General features: G+C 30.5%; 1 protein-coding gene across 3 annotated transcripts in view; it reads left to right on the top strand.

The window, feature by feature from the left end:
- LOC129974822 (uncharacterized) overlaps positions 1-20,325 on the top strand; it is a 199,783-nt gene extending 179,458 nt beyond the window's left edge. For all 3 annotated transcript variants that reach the window (XM_056087584.1, XM_056087586.1, XM_056087585.1), the window contains one exon: positions 17,553-20,325. In XM_056087584.1, the coding sequence (XP_055943559.1) occupies positions 17,553-20,178 (2,626 nt within the window). In that variant the 3' untranslated portion in view covers positions 20,179-20,325. The remainder of the gene's footprint in view (positions 1-17,552) is intronic.
- The last annotated feature ends 1,469 nt before the right edge of the window (positions 20,326-21,794 follow it).

The raw sequence follows: 21,794 nt of genomic DNA on the forward strand, positions 1-21,794 counted from the left end.
ACTGCTGTAGTTGGCATTAATTCAAACTTTAATATTATGCGGTTGATTTTTTGATATATCGAATTTTAATAATGAATTTATACTCCAAATGAATCCAATTGGAATTGCAGTTTGATCCAAAATGTCTTAATATAGAATTATATTCCTCATTTTGATACATTTACTTAGATCAGAAACCAATATTCAAATATATGGGTGTGGTGGATGAGATTATGGATAAGGCGCACCCCTTTAAAAACAAAGCAAAGGCTTTTACTTCATATCAACACGAGGAAATCAATACTGAAAATTATTGCCAATATTGTCTTTTTTTATGCTCAAGTACACATTACAGTCACAGCCAATATATAAGTTAATTGGATTGATGGAGGATAATCACAAATTCGAATCCGAGGTTCGAATCGCAGATCCTCACTTGAGAAAAGATTTTCTTTTTAGAGCATTTCCTACACTTCTGGGTAAATACAGTTTCATCTATATTTGTGTTTTGGAAGTTATCTCTATCTCAATTTGAAAGGATTCTGACGAATTTAAATATTAAGCAAGACGAACAAAAACGTCTGAATATTACATAGAGTTAAAGGGTTCTTTTTGCCTTAAAGTGAGTTAAACTACGCAGGACATCATTATTTCTGTTAAGTATGTTGCAACACTTGAAGATATCTCTGGAATAATGCATAAATTAAGATTTAAAATTAAAATTTATTGGCAACTTCAAGAATCACATATTGATAAGTAATACCAGATTGACCACCCAGAATAATTGAATTAGTACATGCCATTAACTGAAAACTACAATTAAATTTGAAGTATTTTGAATGCAAGAGAAAAAATATATTTGTCAAATCGATGCTCCATTGTGAGGTTGTATGAAGTTATTGAAGATGGCCATCCATATTTTTGCAACTATTTCATACAAAGTCCAATTTATCATTTCATTCTTAAACCATTCACATTACACTAAAGCGATACAATTCGACCATAAATAAGATTTAATATGATTGAATACAAGCTTTAGGTGGAAACAGATCTCTTGCTTTTGGATGCCTTATATCAAGAATGTGACTACCACCAAACTACTCTAACACTATATTTGATCAGAAAAAGAGATTAAGCTATTTGAACTCTCATATACAAAATATCAATGATGCAATCAAAAATTGCTATCTCATCTCGTTGCCAGACAAAGAGAACGATCCATTTAAACCTTTCATTAACCCAACAAGATTACATTCAACCGAAATTGAGATTAAATAGTCAAAATGGATCAGATAGATGTTAAAATAGATAAAATAGATGGGATTGAATCGTGAATACTTGGTTATCCTTTCTTAAAAATGTGATTACTGCAAAAGTATTCTAATGGCGTGATATTTAATCATGAAAAGATTGAATCCCATATACGGCCATCCTGCCGATTTCACTGCAAAAATGTTTTTGCAAAACATTCGTAATGAAATCAGTATGAGGGTCGTTATAATTTCACTTCGATGCCAAACAATGAAGAAATTCAAATACTCATTATACCCGTATTAGCAAACATTTCCCATTATAAGAAGACGAGGAATTCGAACAAGAAAGGGGTTCCAACGGGACACAAGACAAGCCTTAGACGGAATAAACACCTGGTTATCCTATTTCAAAACTGTGCCTATTACAAAGCTCCTTCGACACCATGGTATTTAATCATTCAAAAAAAAAAAAAATCAGGATGGATTGAATCTCGAATACAACACTTTGCAGTGGAATCAGAAAATTGGTCGTTACAATTTAGCATCGATGGCAGACAACGAAGAAGAAATATAATTTTGAATTTTTGAATTTTTATTTGAAATTAATTAATTTTTGAAATTAAATTTTAAGAATTGCAGGATATTTTTTTTAAATTTAATATGTGTCGTTTAAATTATATTTTAATATTTTCTTATTATTTGTCTATTAATACCACACAAATTATTATTGTACAAGCAGCTCTTAGAAAAATATGATTTATCTAATAGCTGCTAGTAATCACTTTTAAATCCAACGGCACATATTTTTTAAAAGCTTTATTAAATAATAAATTTGCTTAAGAAAAATCGATAAATCTTATAAATTATAAGAGACACTAATTATTATCAAAATGCATTTATTTATTAAAAAAGAATAATAACATTTAAAGATAATTACAAGTAAACATATTAAGAAAGAAAGGGATTATGCTTTCTAGCAATTACGCTTTCTGAATAATAAATTCCAAGGTGGCATTAAGAAATTTAATTAAATATCTTTTTTGTTATAGAGAAGTATCAGTGGAAGAGTGCAAGTGTTGCTTTAACTTATAAATTGCTTTTCTTGATTTTATCACTTACCAAGATGTTTTTATTCTCTTGGCATTTGTTAAATTAGGAGATTAAGTCTAATCTAACTAGAAATTCTTAAACTCCATAATTTAAATTATTTCTATTGTTTTGTAAGAGTTTGTTTTGATAATACGAGAAATATGTGTTACTCATAATTATCCATGTTTGATTAACAATATTCCTTTTTTTTTTTAAAAAAAATATCGAAATTTTAATATTCCTTTCTTGAATAATGTTTGAATCTCAAGATGGTTTTTGAGGCCTCTTGTCTGAAAAAAAAATTGCTTACAGTTAAGAAAATATAAACATTAAAAATATTCAAATTCTCCAAAGTAATTAAAAAATAAATTTGAGAAAAAAAATCTGGAAACTTCCAAATAAAAAATGAGAAATTGTCTTGATATAGTAAATTCAAGATGTAGTTATTTCCACGTAATTACGTTCTTAATGTGTTTTAATGCGTTGTTTTGGTTTAATTAGCCAATATAATCACAAACATAAACACCAACTTTAATTATTTAACTATTACAACTATTAACTATTTAACTAAATATTTTACAAAGATTTTTATTATTAATATAAACTTTAAAAATATAAATGAAATCCTTTATTAGCTTTTTTACATTATATATTTAGTTTCTTTTGAATAAAGTTGCATCGCATTTATCACAATAAATTTAGAAAACGCTATTGCAATATAACCACTTAATATTTTATATTCGGTTCATAAAACTGAATTTTGCTAAATGTAGATCTTGCTTACAAATGTTAAAATTATTTTTTTATTATTATAACTCCAACTGTTTCGATTTGTTATGTCTGGAGAACTAAAATCAGTAAAATTGAAAAGAAATACAGCCGCAGAGACAAACTAGTTTCAAGAAACTTTCTCCATTAATTGAAAAAGATACGTTTTCTCTCAACATTAATCTCTGGAAAAACTCAAACCTGCATTTGTATAGATATATTAAATGTAGGAGGTAAAACAATGTGAAACGAGGATATATTAATCAATTTGAGAGAGAAGTCTCAACAACAAATTTAGAGGCCAATCACAGGCAATAATAACTTTTGAGTGAAAAATCACAGGATATCAGAAAAGACAAAATGATTTTGTGGTAACGATACTGAATATCAATATTTGGTTTCTTTAAAAAAAAAAATAGAAATCGCATCTAGCCATGCAAAGTAAAGGAGGTAAAAACGTGAGAGTGTTATCATGTGAATATATATCAATATAGACGGAGAAAAATCAGAAATAACTCATAAATTTAGAGGAAATTTACAGACGATCAATAAAAAAAAAATATGAAGGGGAAAATGTAGGATCTAAATAGACAAAATGCAGTTGCTGTTGCAAAACTAGATAGCATCACTCAATTTCTAAAAGAAAAAGGCCTAACAACTGTAGCAGATTGTATTGGGCGAGGATAGAACCTGGGACCTTGTGGTTCACAGCCGAGTAACATGGCTACAATACAAAAGCAATTGCTCCTGTTGCGTAGCTGTTAACTGGCTTATAAGCTTTCACAACAGACTCTTCCTTCAGTTAGTCGAACGATATGGCTTTTGAGTGGTGATGTAGTAGCTGTTGATTCTAATGGGCCTCTACTCATTTGAGCATTTTGAGTAGCGCCAAGCGTTATGGCGGGAGTGTGTGGGTGAGTGGTTGCTGTTGCTATGTCAAGTGAGTCTGACGACTTTGAGTTGCTGCGACCTTTTTGTGTTGCTGCGTCAAGTGAGTCTGGCGACTTTGGTTTGCTGCGGATAGATGGCGCCACAACAGCTGTACGAAGGTTCATTGTCCGAGGTCACCAATGCAGCGGGTTGGCATGAGCGAGGATAGAACCTGGGAGATTGTGGTTCGCAGCCGAGTAACATGACCACAATACAAAAGCAATTGCTCCAGTAGCGTTGCTGTTAACTGGCTTATAAGCTTTCACCACACAACAAATACAAATGATACAACAAATTTACAAATAGAGGAGACACAGAAAAAAGTCACATTCCATTCAAAGTGATGACATATGATTTTCTCGAAATATTAAATGACTTTCATAAGAGAAACATGGAGAGCAAATAGAAAATTGCTAGCAATATTATTTCAGCTAAAGAAATAGTTATTGCCATTAGAATTGATAGAGCATGTGCAATTGAACTACAAAAGTCTTGGATTTAATATTTTTAGCTTTTGAAAGAGAATAGCTTTGCTAGCATTATCAATTTGTAAATACTTGCATATTTAAACTACAATGATTAAAGAATTTTAATCAGTTAATTAAAACACAAAAGTTTGTTTCAAATATAAATTCATTAAAATAAAAAAGTGAATTTATGTGTTCTTTATAACATCTTAAGAGTTTCCGAGTCAAACAATTTGCCATAATTCTCGTATATGCTCAATTTTCACAATAAAAGATTGTATTCATCAAAAATTAGTTGCAATCCTACATTTTCATTTGAAACACTATTATGATACCATAAAGGATATCAAAACAGATTAAATGATGGAATTGCTAAGAATTGACCTGCAGTCATTAAAATTATTTATAACAATCATAGGTAAAGTTATTTACAATATTATAAGAATCACCATCAAATGTAATAATAGTGATGCCACAGAATTGGTCAGTTATTTTAAAATAGAAATAGTGGAGAGCAAATATTAAAAATTTTAAATTATATTTTAATATCAGCACAATTCTATGCTTGATATAAAAATATTATTTATGAAAATAATTTGTTCTGTCTAAAAAAAACTAATATTCAGCTTAAAAAGTGATGTTGCAGTGAAGTATTAATAATGCATAAAAACGTAACAAACGTTTCTTAATTTTTAATACGTACGTCTAACGAAACCTTAATTTGAGATGAGATTCAGATTACATTTTAACTTGGTTAAAATGCACTGAGTATTTCGAATCTTGATTTTTCACAAAAAAAAAAACTTAATGATTATCAATCGTTTGCTACTTTTTTTCTCAATTAAATGAGATTTTTTATAGCACTAATCCTTTTACTTTCATTATTTCAAGCATTTTTTTTTTTATTTCAAGCAAGCTTTTTAAATTTTTTTACCAGTTTTCCCTTTGCGACTAACTGTCCTTCATAGCAAACATTAAATTTTTTGCATCTCTTTTCGATGTAAAACTACAAAAAATATTTTAATTTAACTGATTATGATGTGGGATGAAATAAGTCTCATATTGAATCTGCTCAACAAGAATATTTCATGCCTAATTATAATACTTACATTATAATAACTTATATTTGAAAAAGAAAATGGAAAAACCTTTATCATCTGAAATGATTGTCTATTTCATATGCAAATTTAACCCTTTAAAGGGCCATTTTTTTCTAGTCATATTATGTTTAAATATTTTTAGGTTGAAATTAGAATAAGAAAAGAGATTCATTTAGCTTATTAGATAAATTTAATTTGATTTCTTAATTAATTTTGTTAATAATTAAGTGACAAACCAAGACACATCATTTTGTGTGAGATAAAGAACTGAAGCATCTTAAGTTTCTGTCTTTCTAAAAAAAATTTGTTAGAACTTATGCCAACCTGCATAAATTCACACGAAGATTGATAAATCTGGTGGGTAGCATACTTCGCACGGCCTTAGAAAGGGTTAAACGCAAATATATTAAAATTCTGTTTTATTCAATATCATGAGACGATCACTTTTCGTCGATTCTATCTCACTAAGGGGTGAGACGCGGAAGGATGAGCGCATTTCCGGAATTCTTATTCATTCTTTAACTCTGATTTCCGCCTTAGTAGATACTTTTTCGTTCATTTTTTTTTCACGTGTGTATGAGTGTCGTGTCGATTCTTATCTTATTATTTTATTTTAATTTAGTCTGTGAGTAGTCCGAATTTACTTTATGGCTAAATGTAAACATCTTCTTTCCTCTCACAACTATTTTGACGAATTAAACCTATTCTAACGCATGCGTAAAAGCGCGGAGGGTTTAGAATCCGTTGGCAATATAAAAAAATTCCTACTGTGAAAAGAAATTGCATCAAATATTAGACTCACTTACAATTAGTAATGTGATTAAATATAAAAATACCGCAATTGATATATGTAAAGCCATAGATATGCGTTTTAATGTATTTATAAAAAAATTCAATATGCAGTAAAAAAAAAAATGACTGAGCTTTTTGAGAAAATTAATAAGGTAAAAACAGAAGAATTTCCTTTTTTTATAAAGCGTCGGAAACGAATTAAAAATAAATGATCCTTAAAATTTGCCTTACTGAGAACCAATTTTTCTGATTTTCTTCTAATAAAACCCCCTATTACCTCCTTCAGAAAATCATTATAATAGGAAACGCATCGACTAATGATTCTCATTACCGTAAGTAAAAGATTTTGAACGCCCCATTAAAGAAAAGGCACCATCAGGAATTTAATAATAAATCAAGAACTTTTCATTTTGAACAACTCCCCCTTAAATTATTTCATAGGATGAACTTTTGTTTCCTAATCATTCATTTTCTTCAGAAAACTACTTCTTCAACTAAATTGCTCCACATTAATCTTGTTCTTTTGCTAAAGTTCGGAAAATTATGAAAAGTATAATCATAAACAAGCAGAGTAAATTTAAAACTTCGAAAATGTACTTGAGAAGTATTAGTCCAAGCAGCTGGAAATCGATTTTTATTCTCTTGATTTATTCAATGCTTACTTAAGAATTTCGTTGGCAGCAGGCTGGAAACATCTCAACTCTTTAGAATTATTTACTGCTCACCCGGGGTTGTGATGAAATATCTCATTTTTCCACGTTGTGTTCTGAAGGTGCATTGAAAGATAAATTTGAAAAATTTTCTATCTGCAATATTTCCATTTGCATGTTTTAATAGTTTGTTGTCAAATTAATGTATGAAATTTTACTATTTTTCTTCCGTATTTGTTAAAATGTTGTGTTTAAAAGTTTGCAATATGTATTCATTCATTTGAATTTTTCAGTAAATGTTCAAGAGTTAAATAAATTCCTCAAATTTGTTTCCTGTTCTTGAACATAAATATTTAAACATTATGTTCTAATATTTTTATTTGCATATTTTAGTAACTTGCTAGCAAAAATTTATAAATCACAAAACTTTATTTGTTTTACTTATTTAAAATGTTTAGATTTTAATAAGATAGTAAATATTTACTATGGTTGAAATAAATTCCATTCCAGAGATGTTATTATTCCTTAAATAATTTCTATGTAGACCGAAAATATAAATACTTTGTTGAATATTTGCATAAGTATTTTGTTACATAATTAGATTTAAAGATTTAGATTTTAATAAGATGATAGATGTTTTCGAATTTGAAAGTTAAATTCAATTCCATATATTGCATTAATAATTAAATAATTTTTATCAGACTCAAAATATTAACTATAACTTCATAACTTGCATATAACGATACAGTTTAGTTTAGTTATATTAACGTCCCGTTGTAAAGCAACACTAGGGCTATTTTGGGACGAACCTCCTAATTTTTTACCGGGGTCAGATGACGAGGACGACACCTGAGCTGGCACCCCCCTCTCCACACCACACCAGCGGGAGGACGTTTGACATGACGGATTTAACGTGCAACAGACCCCCTTACACGACGATTCTTCGATGGAATCGAGTCTCGAACTTGAAACCCTACGGCTCACAAGCCGAGACCTTACCACCAGGCCACCGTGGTCTATAACGATACAGTTTATCAATTTTCTTAAAAGTAATTATTATAGGGATAATATCATAGACAAAAATAAGAAAGGCTCTTTTAATCACTAAGAACAAATATAAACAAAACCTAATAAAAGTTCATTAATACAATACATTTAATTTTTATTAAAAGTTACTAACATAATTTATAAGTTAAAAAAAGAATTAAAATAGTTTTTTTTTTTTAGTATTTAACAATTTTTTTTATAAAGTTAGAATTAATTTTTTTCTTAAGTTAACGTATTTTGATTATAAAAAACTGTAAAATAGAGAATTTATATATTTAACTTCCTTTTGTTTTATGATAAAAATAGCTCGCGACAAATAATTTTTAAAGAAAGTTATATTTCTTTTAAACAATTAAATGTGGCTGAAGTTAAAATTATATTAGCCGCCTTCGTCTATCAGCTTTTTCCCATGGTATTAATCGCATTAAATTAGTAATACCAACCAACATTGATAAGCCACATTTTTTGAAAATAAATTAAATTTCAATTTTAAATTATACTTGTGTATAAAGGGATCTGATTGATTTGCTAAGCATACAAAGTGGCGAAATTACTTGGGAAAATCGACCCAGTTATTGAGACGGGGGTTCTGCATCAATCTTTTGTTTTATTATATCTTTAGAAAATGAAGGATAGAGGAGAGCAGTGGTCATTGATGACATATATAAATGATGTAGGTGTTTAAATAGAATAAAAACTGGGGAAATCGATTCAATGAATGGAGCTAAGGAAATGTCGTGGCTTCTTCCTTATAAAAATATTAAAAGTAGCACTTTTAAGATTTTTCTTGAAAATGGGAATGGAGAACATATGATAATGTTATGATATATTCAGGAGTCATAAGCTATCACATGAAAAAAAAATGCTGAAGTTGGATCAATTGTTGAAGACGAAAAATCACTATTATTATTTCATTTTACCAAATATCTAAAATATACTGATTATAAAATGAGATACATTTACTTCTTGATATTTACTTCACACGATGAACATGTCTTTAGATACTTGTATTGTGGTAGTTAATATTCATGTATTTAGATCTGCTTCAACACAATAAATAGCTAGAAGTGTTTTTAGTAAATTAATAAATAAAAATAAAATATTGTCTTCGTAAAATTTTTAGTAACATATTTCAAAAATACTTTAATTAACTTTATGAAACGTAAAAAAGCTCAATAATGTTTTTAACAAAGCAAAAATATCTAGATATCTGCTTTCATTTTATATTGGAAGATTCTAATATACAGGGAAGTTATTTAGGATAAGTGAAACATACAGAAGAAAATTTTTACTTTATCATCCACTTTTTCTTTTTTTTTTTAATATTTAACCTTTTCTTTACCACATGGATGGCCAAAGGTGGCTTTTGTGCCAAAAAAAAAAAAAAAAAAAAAAAATACAAAACAACCAACCAATTATGATCGACTTAAAATGTGTCTTTATTTTATATTAGTTGTAGTTTGTGACCAGCCGATTCGTCTAGAATATTGGATGTGTTTGACTTCAATTAATTCGCTTATGCATAATTTGAAATTTTTACAAATCTATAATATTGATTTCTGCAATGATAGTAACATTGTTGAAAACATATTTATAATGGTTGCCAAGTCGATGATCCCGACATGGCCATTAATTTATGACGAATACTACTGCGGCGAAAAAATGAAAGTTCTGTCAATGTAATAATGATGGTGATATCTCATTTAGGAGCAAAACCCCGCATATCCTTGTAGAAAACTTTATACCTGATATGGAAACTATATAAGAGTAAGCGTTAGTACGAGTTCGAATTCTCTCTTATGAGTATTGATCGCGGAGCGAGATCTCTAGCTGCATCTTTAGCGCAATAATTACATTCTGTATGTTGTTTTAATGGTGTCTACACATTTTGTACATTGTGTATCTTACATCTATATTTTGGTTACTTCTGCTTCTTCAGCTTCGAGAAATAAAGAATCGCTATACGTTACCGAAATTGTTGAACTTTCTATATCATACACCCACTTGACAAGTACTGATGTAAGAAATATATTGCACAGAAGTGATGAAAAACACAAAACATGACATATTTATACTATTACTACTCCAAAATTCTCTTTAATCTTATAATTTTCCATCACTTAAAAGATTAAAACGACAAAAATTTAATTATGCTTTAAAAATTATTCTTTTCACATTTTTACATAGTCCAACATTCAGATATAATAAAAAAGATTTAAATTCCGAAATCGATCCGCTTCATAGAAAATTCTTCATTTTCATAGAAAATTCTTATTAAGTTGTAGTTGCGTTTCTATATATGCTTTAAAATAAATTGATGCTATGATTCGACAATTTAACGTGAAAAATTTGAAACCCTTTTAAAAGGAAAAATAATTATTTGTTACACATCGATACTGGAACACGTCGTCTTGTTAATGGGGATCTTAAAGTGCCCTTTTAGCACATTTCTTCAGCGAAGAAAGTAATGAGGTGGGAGATGTTTTTGATACTTAAAGCAACTCATTCAGAATAGCGAAAGGAAATAAATTTAATGAGGTTTTAAAAGAGACTCTGCTTTTTATCCATTTGCATTATTTGGTAAAAGAAGAAAATGGGCTTTTATTGGAGCAGAAATATAAAAACAGAATATATTCACTTATATATGTTAAACTTTTGGCAAACTTATATACCATTTGTGATGTGACTTAATCTGATTTCGTGGAATATTTCAACAGTTGAAAACATGGTTAATAGCTTTAAATATTTTTCATGTTTTACCCCCCGACAACCTGTCTATCCGGAAAGGCTCCTCCAGACGTATAAGGCCACTGGAGAGAGAATCATTATTTGCTAAAAAAACTTACAGCCATCACCAGAATACAGGCAGAGATTAAGGGTATACATTATATTTCGCTTGATTAAAATAAAATATATAAATAATAAGCAAGCAAACTCTGGAGTCAAGGGATTAAAATTGAAATTTACATAAAAAATAATAAAAAGGCATAGTCACAGCTCCCAAAAGGCAGAAATATATAGTTTATTGTACAGCAATGTCAGACATCAACATTAAAATTTAATAGCATGGACCGGAAATTTGGAGAAATAAAAAAAACTTAATGTCAATTCATGAGATAATTCAATATATGCGAATATACATTAATAACGCATCGGTAGCATTAACGCATATTGTGTGAGCTAACATAAGCAATTGTTCCAGCTGTCACGCACATGCTGTGTGAGCTGGCAATAGCAATTATTCCAGCTGTCACGCACATGCTGTGCGAGCAGCCATAGTGGTGTTAATAGTTAAAATACGAAAAACTGGCAAGGTAGAAATACAGAGTTAACAGAAAAAAAAACTGAGCAATTGATTCCAATATGGCATAGATAGCAAGAAAAAAAAACATTATAAATTAAATTAAGAGCATGTGCAGAAGTGCACAAAAATTTTCAATAGTGCATAAAAGAAACAGTGCATCCGCGCATAAAAGAAAATCTTCCAAAATAAATAAATCATTATATAAAACAAGTCCACAAGCAACCAGAGCATAGACCATCACTTCACCTTCTTAATTTCACTATAAATATATCTCGATATTTCAGATATCTCCCCGTCGTCCTCAACAAAACATCGTTTTTGAGTATATTACAGAACTAGTGAGATTTGGATTGATTGGATTGGATTGGATTGGATTGAATTGAATTTTGGATTTTTATGGCGCAAAAACCAAATTTGGCTATGCTACGCCAAGATACATTTGGATTTATTGGAGGGTCGAATTAGATAAGAATTGGTAAGCATACATTAAAAGATGAAGTGGTCGGCGTCTCCCAGGTCACGCCCAGATAAAATATATAATATGTGTTTGTTATATATTAATATATCAAAATCAACTATGGGACCATACCCTTTAACTCTTATATCTTTGTCTGAGCCATTCGAGTTAGCTGACATTTATCATCCTGTCGATACTGCTACGTTCAGTGGTGGCGGGGTGGTCGGCTGTACGCAAGAAGAAAGAAGAAGCTGACATTTATCGAAAACAAACTCTTTCTTCAATTGCATTTTTAAGTAAGAATAAGGGGCTGGAAGCAATTAGTTTTCCCTTGACGGTTGCAGATTTAAAAAATTGGTCAGCCAACTCATTACCAAGAATACCGGTATGTCTTTTAACCCAAGACAAGCCGACTCACCTTTCCGCCTTAAGCATGTATAGTTTAATATCATTAATGAATTTCGAGTTACACTTATTTGGCTTTACAATTCCAACTTATGAAATACTATATCTAAAAATGCTAATTTTAACACAGTCTCCCTATTCCCAGCCACTTAAAAGTTCATTACCGCCAGCTGCGCCTGGAAAACAAAATTATCGGGAACTAGTTTGAAACTAATTAGTTTATTATTTTTAAAAATACACTCTGCCTTACCAATATTGCTGTCAATCTCTAAGCCATCGGTGTATACCTCAAATTCATGATATTCGATACAAGGTGGAAATTCGATAGTTTTCTATACGTTCTATAGAAATATCATTAATTTTGACGTTCTTATCTAATTTATCAACATCTAAAATAAATATTTAGAGACCTTTGATGCCAAATTTGGAACGTAAGACTTTTCGCAACGATATTGAAAGGAGGTATTCCCAAGAAAAATACTTATTATTTAAGCTCTTCATTTAACAGTTATTTTAATAGAATTGCATATATATTAGAAATTTGTTTCGTAGTTAAGTATCTTTCTTTTACAGCAGTATAAGAGTATACAGTATTGATAAAGGAGTGTCTTTTCTATCACAGTATAGTACCTTTCTTTGAATAAGTTAATATTTGTACCCCATTTGGACCAGTTATGTCATTAAAATTATTAGTCAGTACATAAATATTTCTTTGTAAATTAAGAATATGTGGGGTATATATAAAGTAAGAATTTGTTTCGTAGTTAAGTATCTTTCCCTTTCAGCAGTATAAGAGTATACAGTATTGATAAAGGAGTGACTTTTCTATCACAGTATAGTACCTTTCTTTGAATAAGTTAATATTTGTACCCCATTTGGACCAGTTATGTCATTAAAATTATTAGTCAGTACATAAATATTTCTTTGTAAATTAAGAATATGTGGGGTATATATAAAGTAAGAATTTGTTTCGTAGTTAAGTATCTTTCCCTTACAGCAGTATAAGAGTATACAGTATTGATAAAGGAGTGTCTTTTCTATCACAGTATAATACCTTTCTTTGAATAAGTTAATATTTGTACCCCATTTGGACCAGTTATGTAATTAAAATTATTAGTCAGTACATAAATATTTCTTTGTAAATTAAGAATATGTGGGGTATATATAAAGTAAGAATTTGTTTCGTAGTTAAGTATTTTTCCCTTACAGCAGTATAAGAGTATACAGTATTGATAAAGGAGTGCCTTTTCTATCACAGTATAGTACCTTTCTTTGAATAAGTTAATATTTGTACTCCATTTGGACCAGTAATGTCATTAAAATTATTAGTCAGTACATAAATATTTCTTTGTAAATTAAGAATATGTGGGGTATATAAAAAGTAAGAATTTGTTTCGTAGTTAAGTATCGTTCCCTTACAGCAGTATAAGAGTATACAGTATTGATAAAGGAGTGCCTTTTCTATCACAGTATAGTATTATTCTTTGAATAAGTTAATATTTGTATCCCATTTGGGCCTAATTATGTCATCAAAATTATTAGTCAGAACATAAATATTTCTATGTAAATTAAGAATATGAGAGGTCCACAAAGGCGATTATTTATAATCATTCCTAGATACTAGAAATAATAAACCATTTTAATAGTTTTATTATATAATTTGAATATTGGCGAGAATTGAAAGTAGGAAGTCCTTTTTTTTATCTATTATTATCTTTCTGACGGAATAATCAGCCTAATTCTTTTAGTTCATTATTCAATGCATGCAGAGTTGCATTAACTTAAATCTCAAATTTCAATTTAAAATCAGGATTGACAATCAAAGCTAAATCAATAGCGTAGGTTTGGCATTACACGTATCACTATTTAACAATAAAATTTTATCAAAATAAAAAAAAATACATAAAGTCCGTAAATAAAGCGCCAGGATCTGGCTAACTGCAAGCGCAGACACCATAAAACTAATTTGAATTAAACCCATAATATTTTAACTGTCATTCTTATTGTTCCGAGTTTAGTTATTGTGTGCATGAAACTTTGTAATGGAGACAGACCCATAACATTATATCGCTATTAAAAAAGTAAATATCCAGTTCATATACATTTCGCGATATTGTAATTTCACTTTTTATTTGCTCTTTAAATTACTCAGAAATTAGATTCCTTTTTCTTCCTCTTTCAGCAATGGTAGAAAATCAGGTGATTAAATATTGGATTAAACAAAACTGTTTGAATTTCAAAGCAACAATGTTATTTATTGTGATAAATTAGATAAAAGAATTTGAATTAATAATTTTCTCCTGAAAATTACACGATACTTAATATGGTATTAAAAAACTTTTCATATTTTGAAAAATTCCTTTTTCTCGCAGAAATTATTGCGAGAAAACACCAATATTTCGTTTTTTTTTAAATAATTAAAATTTAAATCAAAATTTCCAAAACTGTCCAAGGTGCAAATCGCAATCTTTTTTAGTATATTTGTTAAAAGTTTGGCTGCTCCATTTCTAACAGTAAAACATATGGAGAAACAACACAAATACTTTTATTTTTATTATTTGTAGAGATGCATTTTTTTTAAAAAAGAATTAAGTGATTACTTTAATAAGTCTATTTTTTGCGGAACTATGATTTTTTTATTTAATATTCTTAATAGTTGAACAAGTTTCTGTATAAAATAATTAAAATTTTGTTTCTAATTCCATTTTTTGGGAAGTTATACAGATATTTGTATTTGTAGCGATATATTTCACTTATTTAAATGCTATTTTCTCAAATTCTAATACTTCACAGAATTTTCTTACAAAAATACCTTCATAAATTAAAATCTAATGCATAATTTTTGATCAAATATATCATAATAATTTCTCCATACGTTCTACAGTTTCTGAACAAGAGAAGAAGTAATATACTCATTTCGAAATATTTTATAATAGTTTTTTAGTGCTTCACAATTGTAAAAAAATGGAAATTTCGGATTATTTATCAGTCGAACCCAATATTTAAAAAAATGGATAAAAATACAGCTTATTTTTAGTTCAAAGCTTAAGAACTAGATAATATATTTTTAAGCTATTTGCAAAATTTTGAATAAATTATTTGATATACCTCTGAACTAAAAGAATTTTACTTTACATCTCCTTACATCCAAAAATGACAGGTTTTTTTTTTTCAAATTAAAAATTACAACTTAATTGGTATATTTTACTGTCGTAGATATTTATACAATCTTTTTGATGCAAATATTCAAAAATATAACTATTTTCAGGCATTTTTCAAAAACATTCATCTAGTCACAGACATTTTAATGATATATTTTATCAAAGACCACGAATGATGTTAAGAAACATCATTCCGATTATAAAGCGTAACCGTCAACTGATGGCATCGTCTGTGTCCTACTGAAAGACTTCTCTGGCATATTCTTTTGAAGCTCGAAATATCAGTCGCCTAGACAAAATTTGGAATAGTATTTCTTGCAGCTATTGGATTTCTCTAAAACATCACGCGAGTGTATGTGTTTTCTTACATGCTTTTAGTTCAGAAATCCAACATTCATGGCAAATCAGATTTCACGTTTGAGTAGAAGATATGATTATATATCGTAAAGAAACATGTTTTTGTAGATTTGAAAATAGCGTTTCCCGAACTCTCAAACAGTCATTACGTATTTGGATATATGTTGCTGCTGGTTTGTGTCTTATTTATAAAAAAATATTGTCGAAGCGGAAATTTCGATGCTTAAAAAAATGCCTACCATTCACAATTTTTCAGATATTATATCACACTGAACTTTTTGACAGATGAACTTTAAAAAAAATGCGATTTCTAGTTGAGAAAAGTACAGAATATTTTTTTTTCAAAAATTTCTTTTTCATTGAATAAAACACCACAATCTATTGTTTCCCATATAAATTTACATTTTTATCTTTTATGCTGCAATGTTTCTTAAATTTGTATTACAGTTTTCGAATGAAAATATTTTAATCTTATATAAACATTTCAGATAATACTGCGCTTGTAAATATAATTCTTCTACTAGACTAAACCAAAATACTAATTCCAAAATATTTTTAAATAAAATTAAAGCTTTTCTTTACAGTAGTGAAAATAGACTAAATTCATTTTAACAATTGCGAAATGTAAAAATAAAATTATACAGAAATAGGTATTAAATATAAAGGTATGAATGCTTAAGTACCAGAGATTTTGTTGCTATAATATTTTTCACCATTTATTTTATTAATAATTACTTTTAACATCTGTGTGCGAACATTTTCAATATTAATAGTTAATACATTTTTCTGTTTCATTACTTATAATGAGAGCATTTACTTACTCCAATTTTGCACATTTGAAATAGCAATATAAACGAACGAGGGCGAAACATTTCTCATACTTTAAATGATTCTGTAAGAGTTTTAAAATAATACTGCAAAACAAAATTACGTTCAACGAAACGCAAATCTGATTCTATTTCATTCCACAAGCTATTTACGTCAAATGGTAGTATTTATTTCCAATATATTTACATTAAATTTATGACAGCAAAGAAGTAAATATTATCCTTGTAGAAGAGAACGACAAACATTAAAGGAAATGTGTAAATAATAAAATATTTTTAACACATCGATTTCAAATTTTACTGCTCTGATTTAATAGGAACAAAACGAATTTTACGTAGATTTCTATAGAAAGAATTGAATGGTTCTCATGACATGACTTTAAAAACATTTCTTCAGATCTTCATCTATCATGGTCCCTGGAATCCAAAACCACTCTTCGTTCAAAAGTTTATATTTACGTATAATGTTTTGCCCATGTTATCTTATGTACAAGGTAACCAAAGTAATTTTGTTTAGAATTTAATCGGCTTGTAACATATCATAGGAAATGTAAAAACATCGGATGAGTTTGTAAATGACCATCTATCTCAAGGGGGATGGAAATAATGGGGGGGGAGTTGAAATTTTCAATTCGCTATAACTTCCCTAATATTGAAGACAGGAAAAATAAATGATATGAGTTAAGTTAGCGCCTTATAAAGACGAACGAATTTTTTATTTAAAGTTTTTCTATAACTGCAGTAGCGTAGAAGTTAAGGCCTAGAAAGTGATTTTCATGTCCAAATTTTATCTGAAATTATATTCATGAAATATAAGATGAAAATGAAGTTATTTTTGGCTTCCAACTTGCCGAGAGAAATTAATTTTATTTTTGAAACATATTTAATTTATTACATAAAATCTGAACCCAATATTACATTTAAATGTATAATATTATATTTTTTTTTCTTTTTCTCTATTTTTAGGGATTTAACCTCTGCCTGCCAGAAAGGTTACATGAGGATATATGAGCCACTTCCAAGTACAAATGACGATCCAGTCGAATATCCTTACTTTGGAAGCTTCTGCGGCCGGCTAACAGAAAGGAGTGCCACTTTTCATTCCAAATCCAACAATGTTTCTCTCTTCATTGTGATTCCAAGCCGAGCTTTCATACCCTCTACAACTTTCAGCCTCTTTCTCACCTACCGATTCTTGACTCGGTACCAGAAGCAAGCGGTTTCCTCCATTTCTGGTCATTTAAGTTACCAGTATGGAACGGCTATACCAGGAACATTTTGTGACAGGATGTTCCTCAACTGCCATTTACGTCCTTGCAGACTGAGGAGTCCCAATTTCCCAGGATTTTATCCCAGAAATATCACCTGCAATTACCACATCAAACAAATGCAGATTCCACATGGTAGTGTTGCCTCGATTGTTCTGCATCAGCCAAACGATTACAAGATATTCGTTCCTAGAGGTGGAGAATCTTCTCCCTCAAGCACTACATTGAATACAAGGGGAAGTTCTTCTTTGTCAACGGATTGTGCTGATGGTATTAGTGATGCAGTCAGGGTCTATGATGGGGCAACAACAGATATGTCTCTTCTCGCTAAGTTCTGTGGTGATGGACCAATGCCTTCTGTGATATCCAGTGGCCCTGAATTGCTTGTTCAACTGTACAGTGCTCCATACAGTTTTTTGTGCAGTTCAAGACTGGAGATTGAAATTTCCATCAAATTTGAACCAGAAACAGCACCATTCATGCAAAAGGATAGAAGCAGATGTGCTTATATCATAGATGCTAACAGGCATAGGCGCCAGGGTGTGATCATCAGCCCAAAGTACACTATGCCTGAAAATTCATCGTGTATTTACAAGTTTATAGGAGCATCCAGTTACGATCGCATATGGTTGTACTTCGTGTCTTATCTTTCAAGGACAAAACAGAGGACACCAAATAACAAAGATGATTTAGATGAGTGTACATTTAGCAAACTGGAAATGTTTGATAGCCACGAACGATGGCCCATGCTTGATATCAGTGATACCTTCGATAGTTTTCCTTTGCAGTTCTGTGGTGAAATCAACATTCCAAGAATGTGCCTTCATGCAGCAGACTTTCCACCATTATATTCCGCTGGAAGACCATGCAAATTCCCAGAAGAAAGCTATCTCTCTTCTGGACCGACATTTGCCCTGAAGCACATTTTTCTTTCAACTTTAGATGTTGTTGATGTTTTCAGCTACAGTAATTTCGTGGTGCGGTATGAATTTGTGGATACGAGACAAGACGGCATTGCTATTGGTAGGACAGAGTGTGACAGAAGATTTGACAGTCGATCTGCAAAAGGAGGATTCATATCGAATCCCAAGAATATATTTCTGTACGGAAGGGGTGGCCGTGAAAATTTATCATGTGCTTTCCATTTCATTGGTTTACCCTCCGAGAGGGTACGTATTACGATTTTCAATGCAAGATTGGCTGTTCATTCGTCTGAATTACACTGCGAAGCACAATATGACAATTTTACACAAAGACATATATGTGCTATATCTTCAAACAATCGTTATGGTAGAATGGCATATCTTCGTGGCATTGAATACTGGGACAGCCACTCATCCATAATAGGATGCATATGCAATACAACTTCTTTGGATAAATCCAGAAAGTTTGTATTCGACTCTTTGGTAAACAACGTCAAACTTGTATTTTCAGTGAATTCTATGAATTCCTTTGAAGATTTTAATCACTTTAATTTCGATGCTAAGTTTGAATTCTTCAACTCAACTCTGTGCAACACCCACGTTTTTGATGGCCGCACAGGTTTAAGTACCCAAGGTAACCTTGAATTTCATGTGCCTCAAGGTAGAACAAACTTTAGTAGTGGTGAAGATATGCTTCAGCCTCTTCGATGCCGCTGGCAGATTAAAGCTTTGACTGAAAGATATTTGTATCTTCAATTCAGTGGCTATGAGGTTAGCGTGGATAACTGCAAAGATGGTATACTAGTGTTAATATATCTCGAAACTCATTTAATAAAGCCAACTGTCAGTGCTTGCGTCATTTCTGAGTTATTCAGCAATCGATTGCCAATGAAAGAGTACCACGTCTTTTCACAATCTTGGTATAATGATTCATATAGCATCATAGACAACCGGAGAGATTTTATGTTCATTGAAATAGTAGCCAGCTCAAACTGGAAAGGCATCAAACTCAATTTTCATTGGATGGAAGTGACCAAACCATTCTACAGAAGCTTGACTGGGCGGCCATTAAGAAATGTGGACTGCATATTTGAGTGCCCTGAAATCGGAGCTTGCATCGATCCACATTTATGGTGCGATGGTACAAACCACTGTCCATCTGGCTTCGATGAATCTGCAGCTAATTGCCATCCCCTGGCAAAAGGGATGCAGTACCTTTCACTAATCATAACTTTGGCCGCAGTTGTTTTGTTTGCGTCAGGCCTGATAATTGCATGGGTATTGATTAGACATCGGCTTAAAAATCGAGAAGGTAGCACCGATACCGACGACAGAACAAAAGATTATAATCATCGTTTGACTCCTACTGATGACTATCCTATGGAGCATCATTCCAGCTGACATCAATAACCAAAACATTTTGCATTTAAACTTATATTAAGTGTTTGGATGTTACCCTTATATCTCTGATTCTTGCTGTCACTTTGCATGGTAAATGTATTTATTATGTCACATCTATTTCATTAACAGGGTTGTTACATTTTTAAAATGAAAATATTATCTTCTTTATATGAAGATTACTTATACTTTGTTTTCAAAACATGTTTTTAAAATAAATGTTTATTACAATGTGAAGCAGTTTATTATTATTTGACAAAATTCACACTAATAGATGCATAAATTCGGATTATTTTTTCAGGCGATTTAATTTATTGAAATATTACGGAAATCAAGTTTTCGGTTTCTAATTTTACATCATTTTAGAAGAATTTTCATTAATAAAACCAAGTTTCAGAAATATATGAAATCAAAAGATTTGTATCTAAGATTTCAAAAGCGTATATTAATAATGTAAAAAATACTGATTTTTGCATTAGAAATTCTAATGCTGAATATTTTGCATTAGAAAGTTTTTAAATAATCTGAGGGCATGGCAGTGCCCCCGCCAAGTCGAGCAAAAACAAGCGGCATGGCCGTACCATCCTTTTCTCGAAGCAGTTCAGGCCATTTTCGACCCCCTATAACATCATTGTGGATAAAACTAGAAACCTGAACTTTCAGTAACCAAGCAGGCATTATATAAACACGGTATATTTCAAATTTCATTAAATTTAATCCAGTAGTTTAAGAATTATAAGTAGTCAAAGTTTGTGAATTTTGTCACTGACTGACTGACTGACTGACCGATCATCAAAACTCTAAGGCACTTCTAGCAGACATAACAAGCTTCAAATTTAGAATACAATTAGTGTTTAGTGTATAAATCAAGGAAAAACTAAAATATGCGTGTAATAATGGATGGATCGATAAATTTCTCGAAGTTTTGAGTATTATCTATTTGGTCGGCAAATTCGTCGCCAAGTCGCCAAATGGTCATCAAGTTTGTTACCAAGCTCTGGGATCACTGGCTCGGCATCCGAGAGCATCCAATACAGATTACTGTTAAACGGTTTTTCTTATTCGCGCTTTGAAGGAAAATTACAGGTTTGTAACAATATCTAATTTGAAATAATTGAATTTGAAGCTGTGGAAGCTGCAAACACAATGGGTGACTTTCAAAGAATCAATCTGGTAGAAGAAGAGCAAACTGATCTTCAAAGTATGACCGCAAAACTTAATGCCAAACAAAAAAGAGTCTTCGATATGATCACAAATAAAATGGACACAACTGATAATAACGCTGACGTTTTACGCTGTTTTGTGACTTGAACTGGTGGCACTGGAAAGAAATTTTTAATAAAAACTCTGAAAGTTTGGGCTAAGACGTATTTAAACAAAAAAGTGGTAGTTAGTGCTCCAACAAAAATAGCTGCATTCAATGTGAATGGATTGACTATGCATAGATTATTGCAGCTGCCTGCAAAACACAAGCAAACACCGAAGGTATAAACCACTTTCTGATGAAGTGCTCCAAGTTCTGAGATCAGATTTGAAAGAAGTAGTGTAGTTTATCATAGACGAAGTGTCGATGATATTCAATGTTACTTTAACATATATTTATTTACGCTTATCTGAAA

The sequence above is a fragment of the Argiope bruennichi genome, chromosome 7 (assembly GCF_947563725.1).
Source record: "Argiope bruennichi chromosome 7, qqArgBrue1.1, whole genome shotgun sequence".
Taxonomy (NCBI): domain Eukaryota; kingdom Metazoa; phylum Arthropoda; class Arachnida; order Araneae; family Araneidae; genus Argiope; species Argiope bruennichi.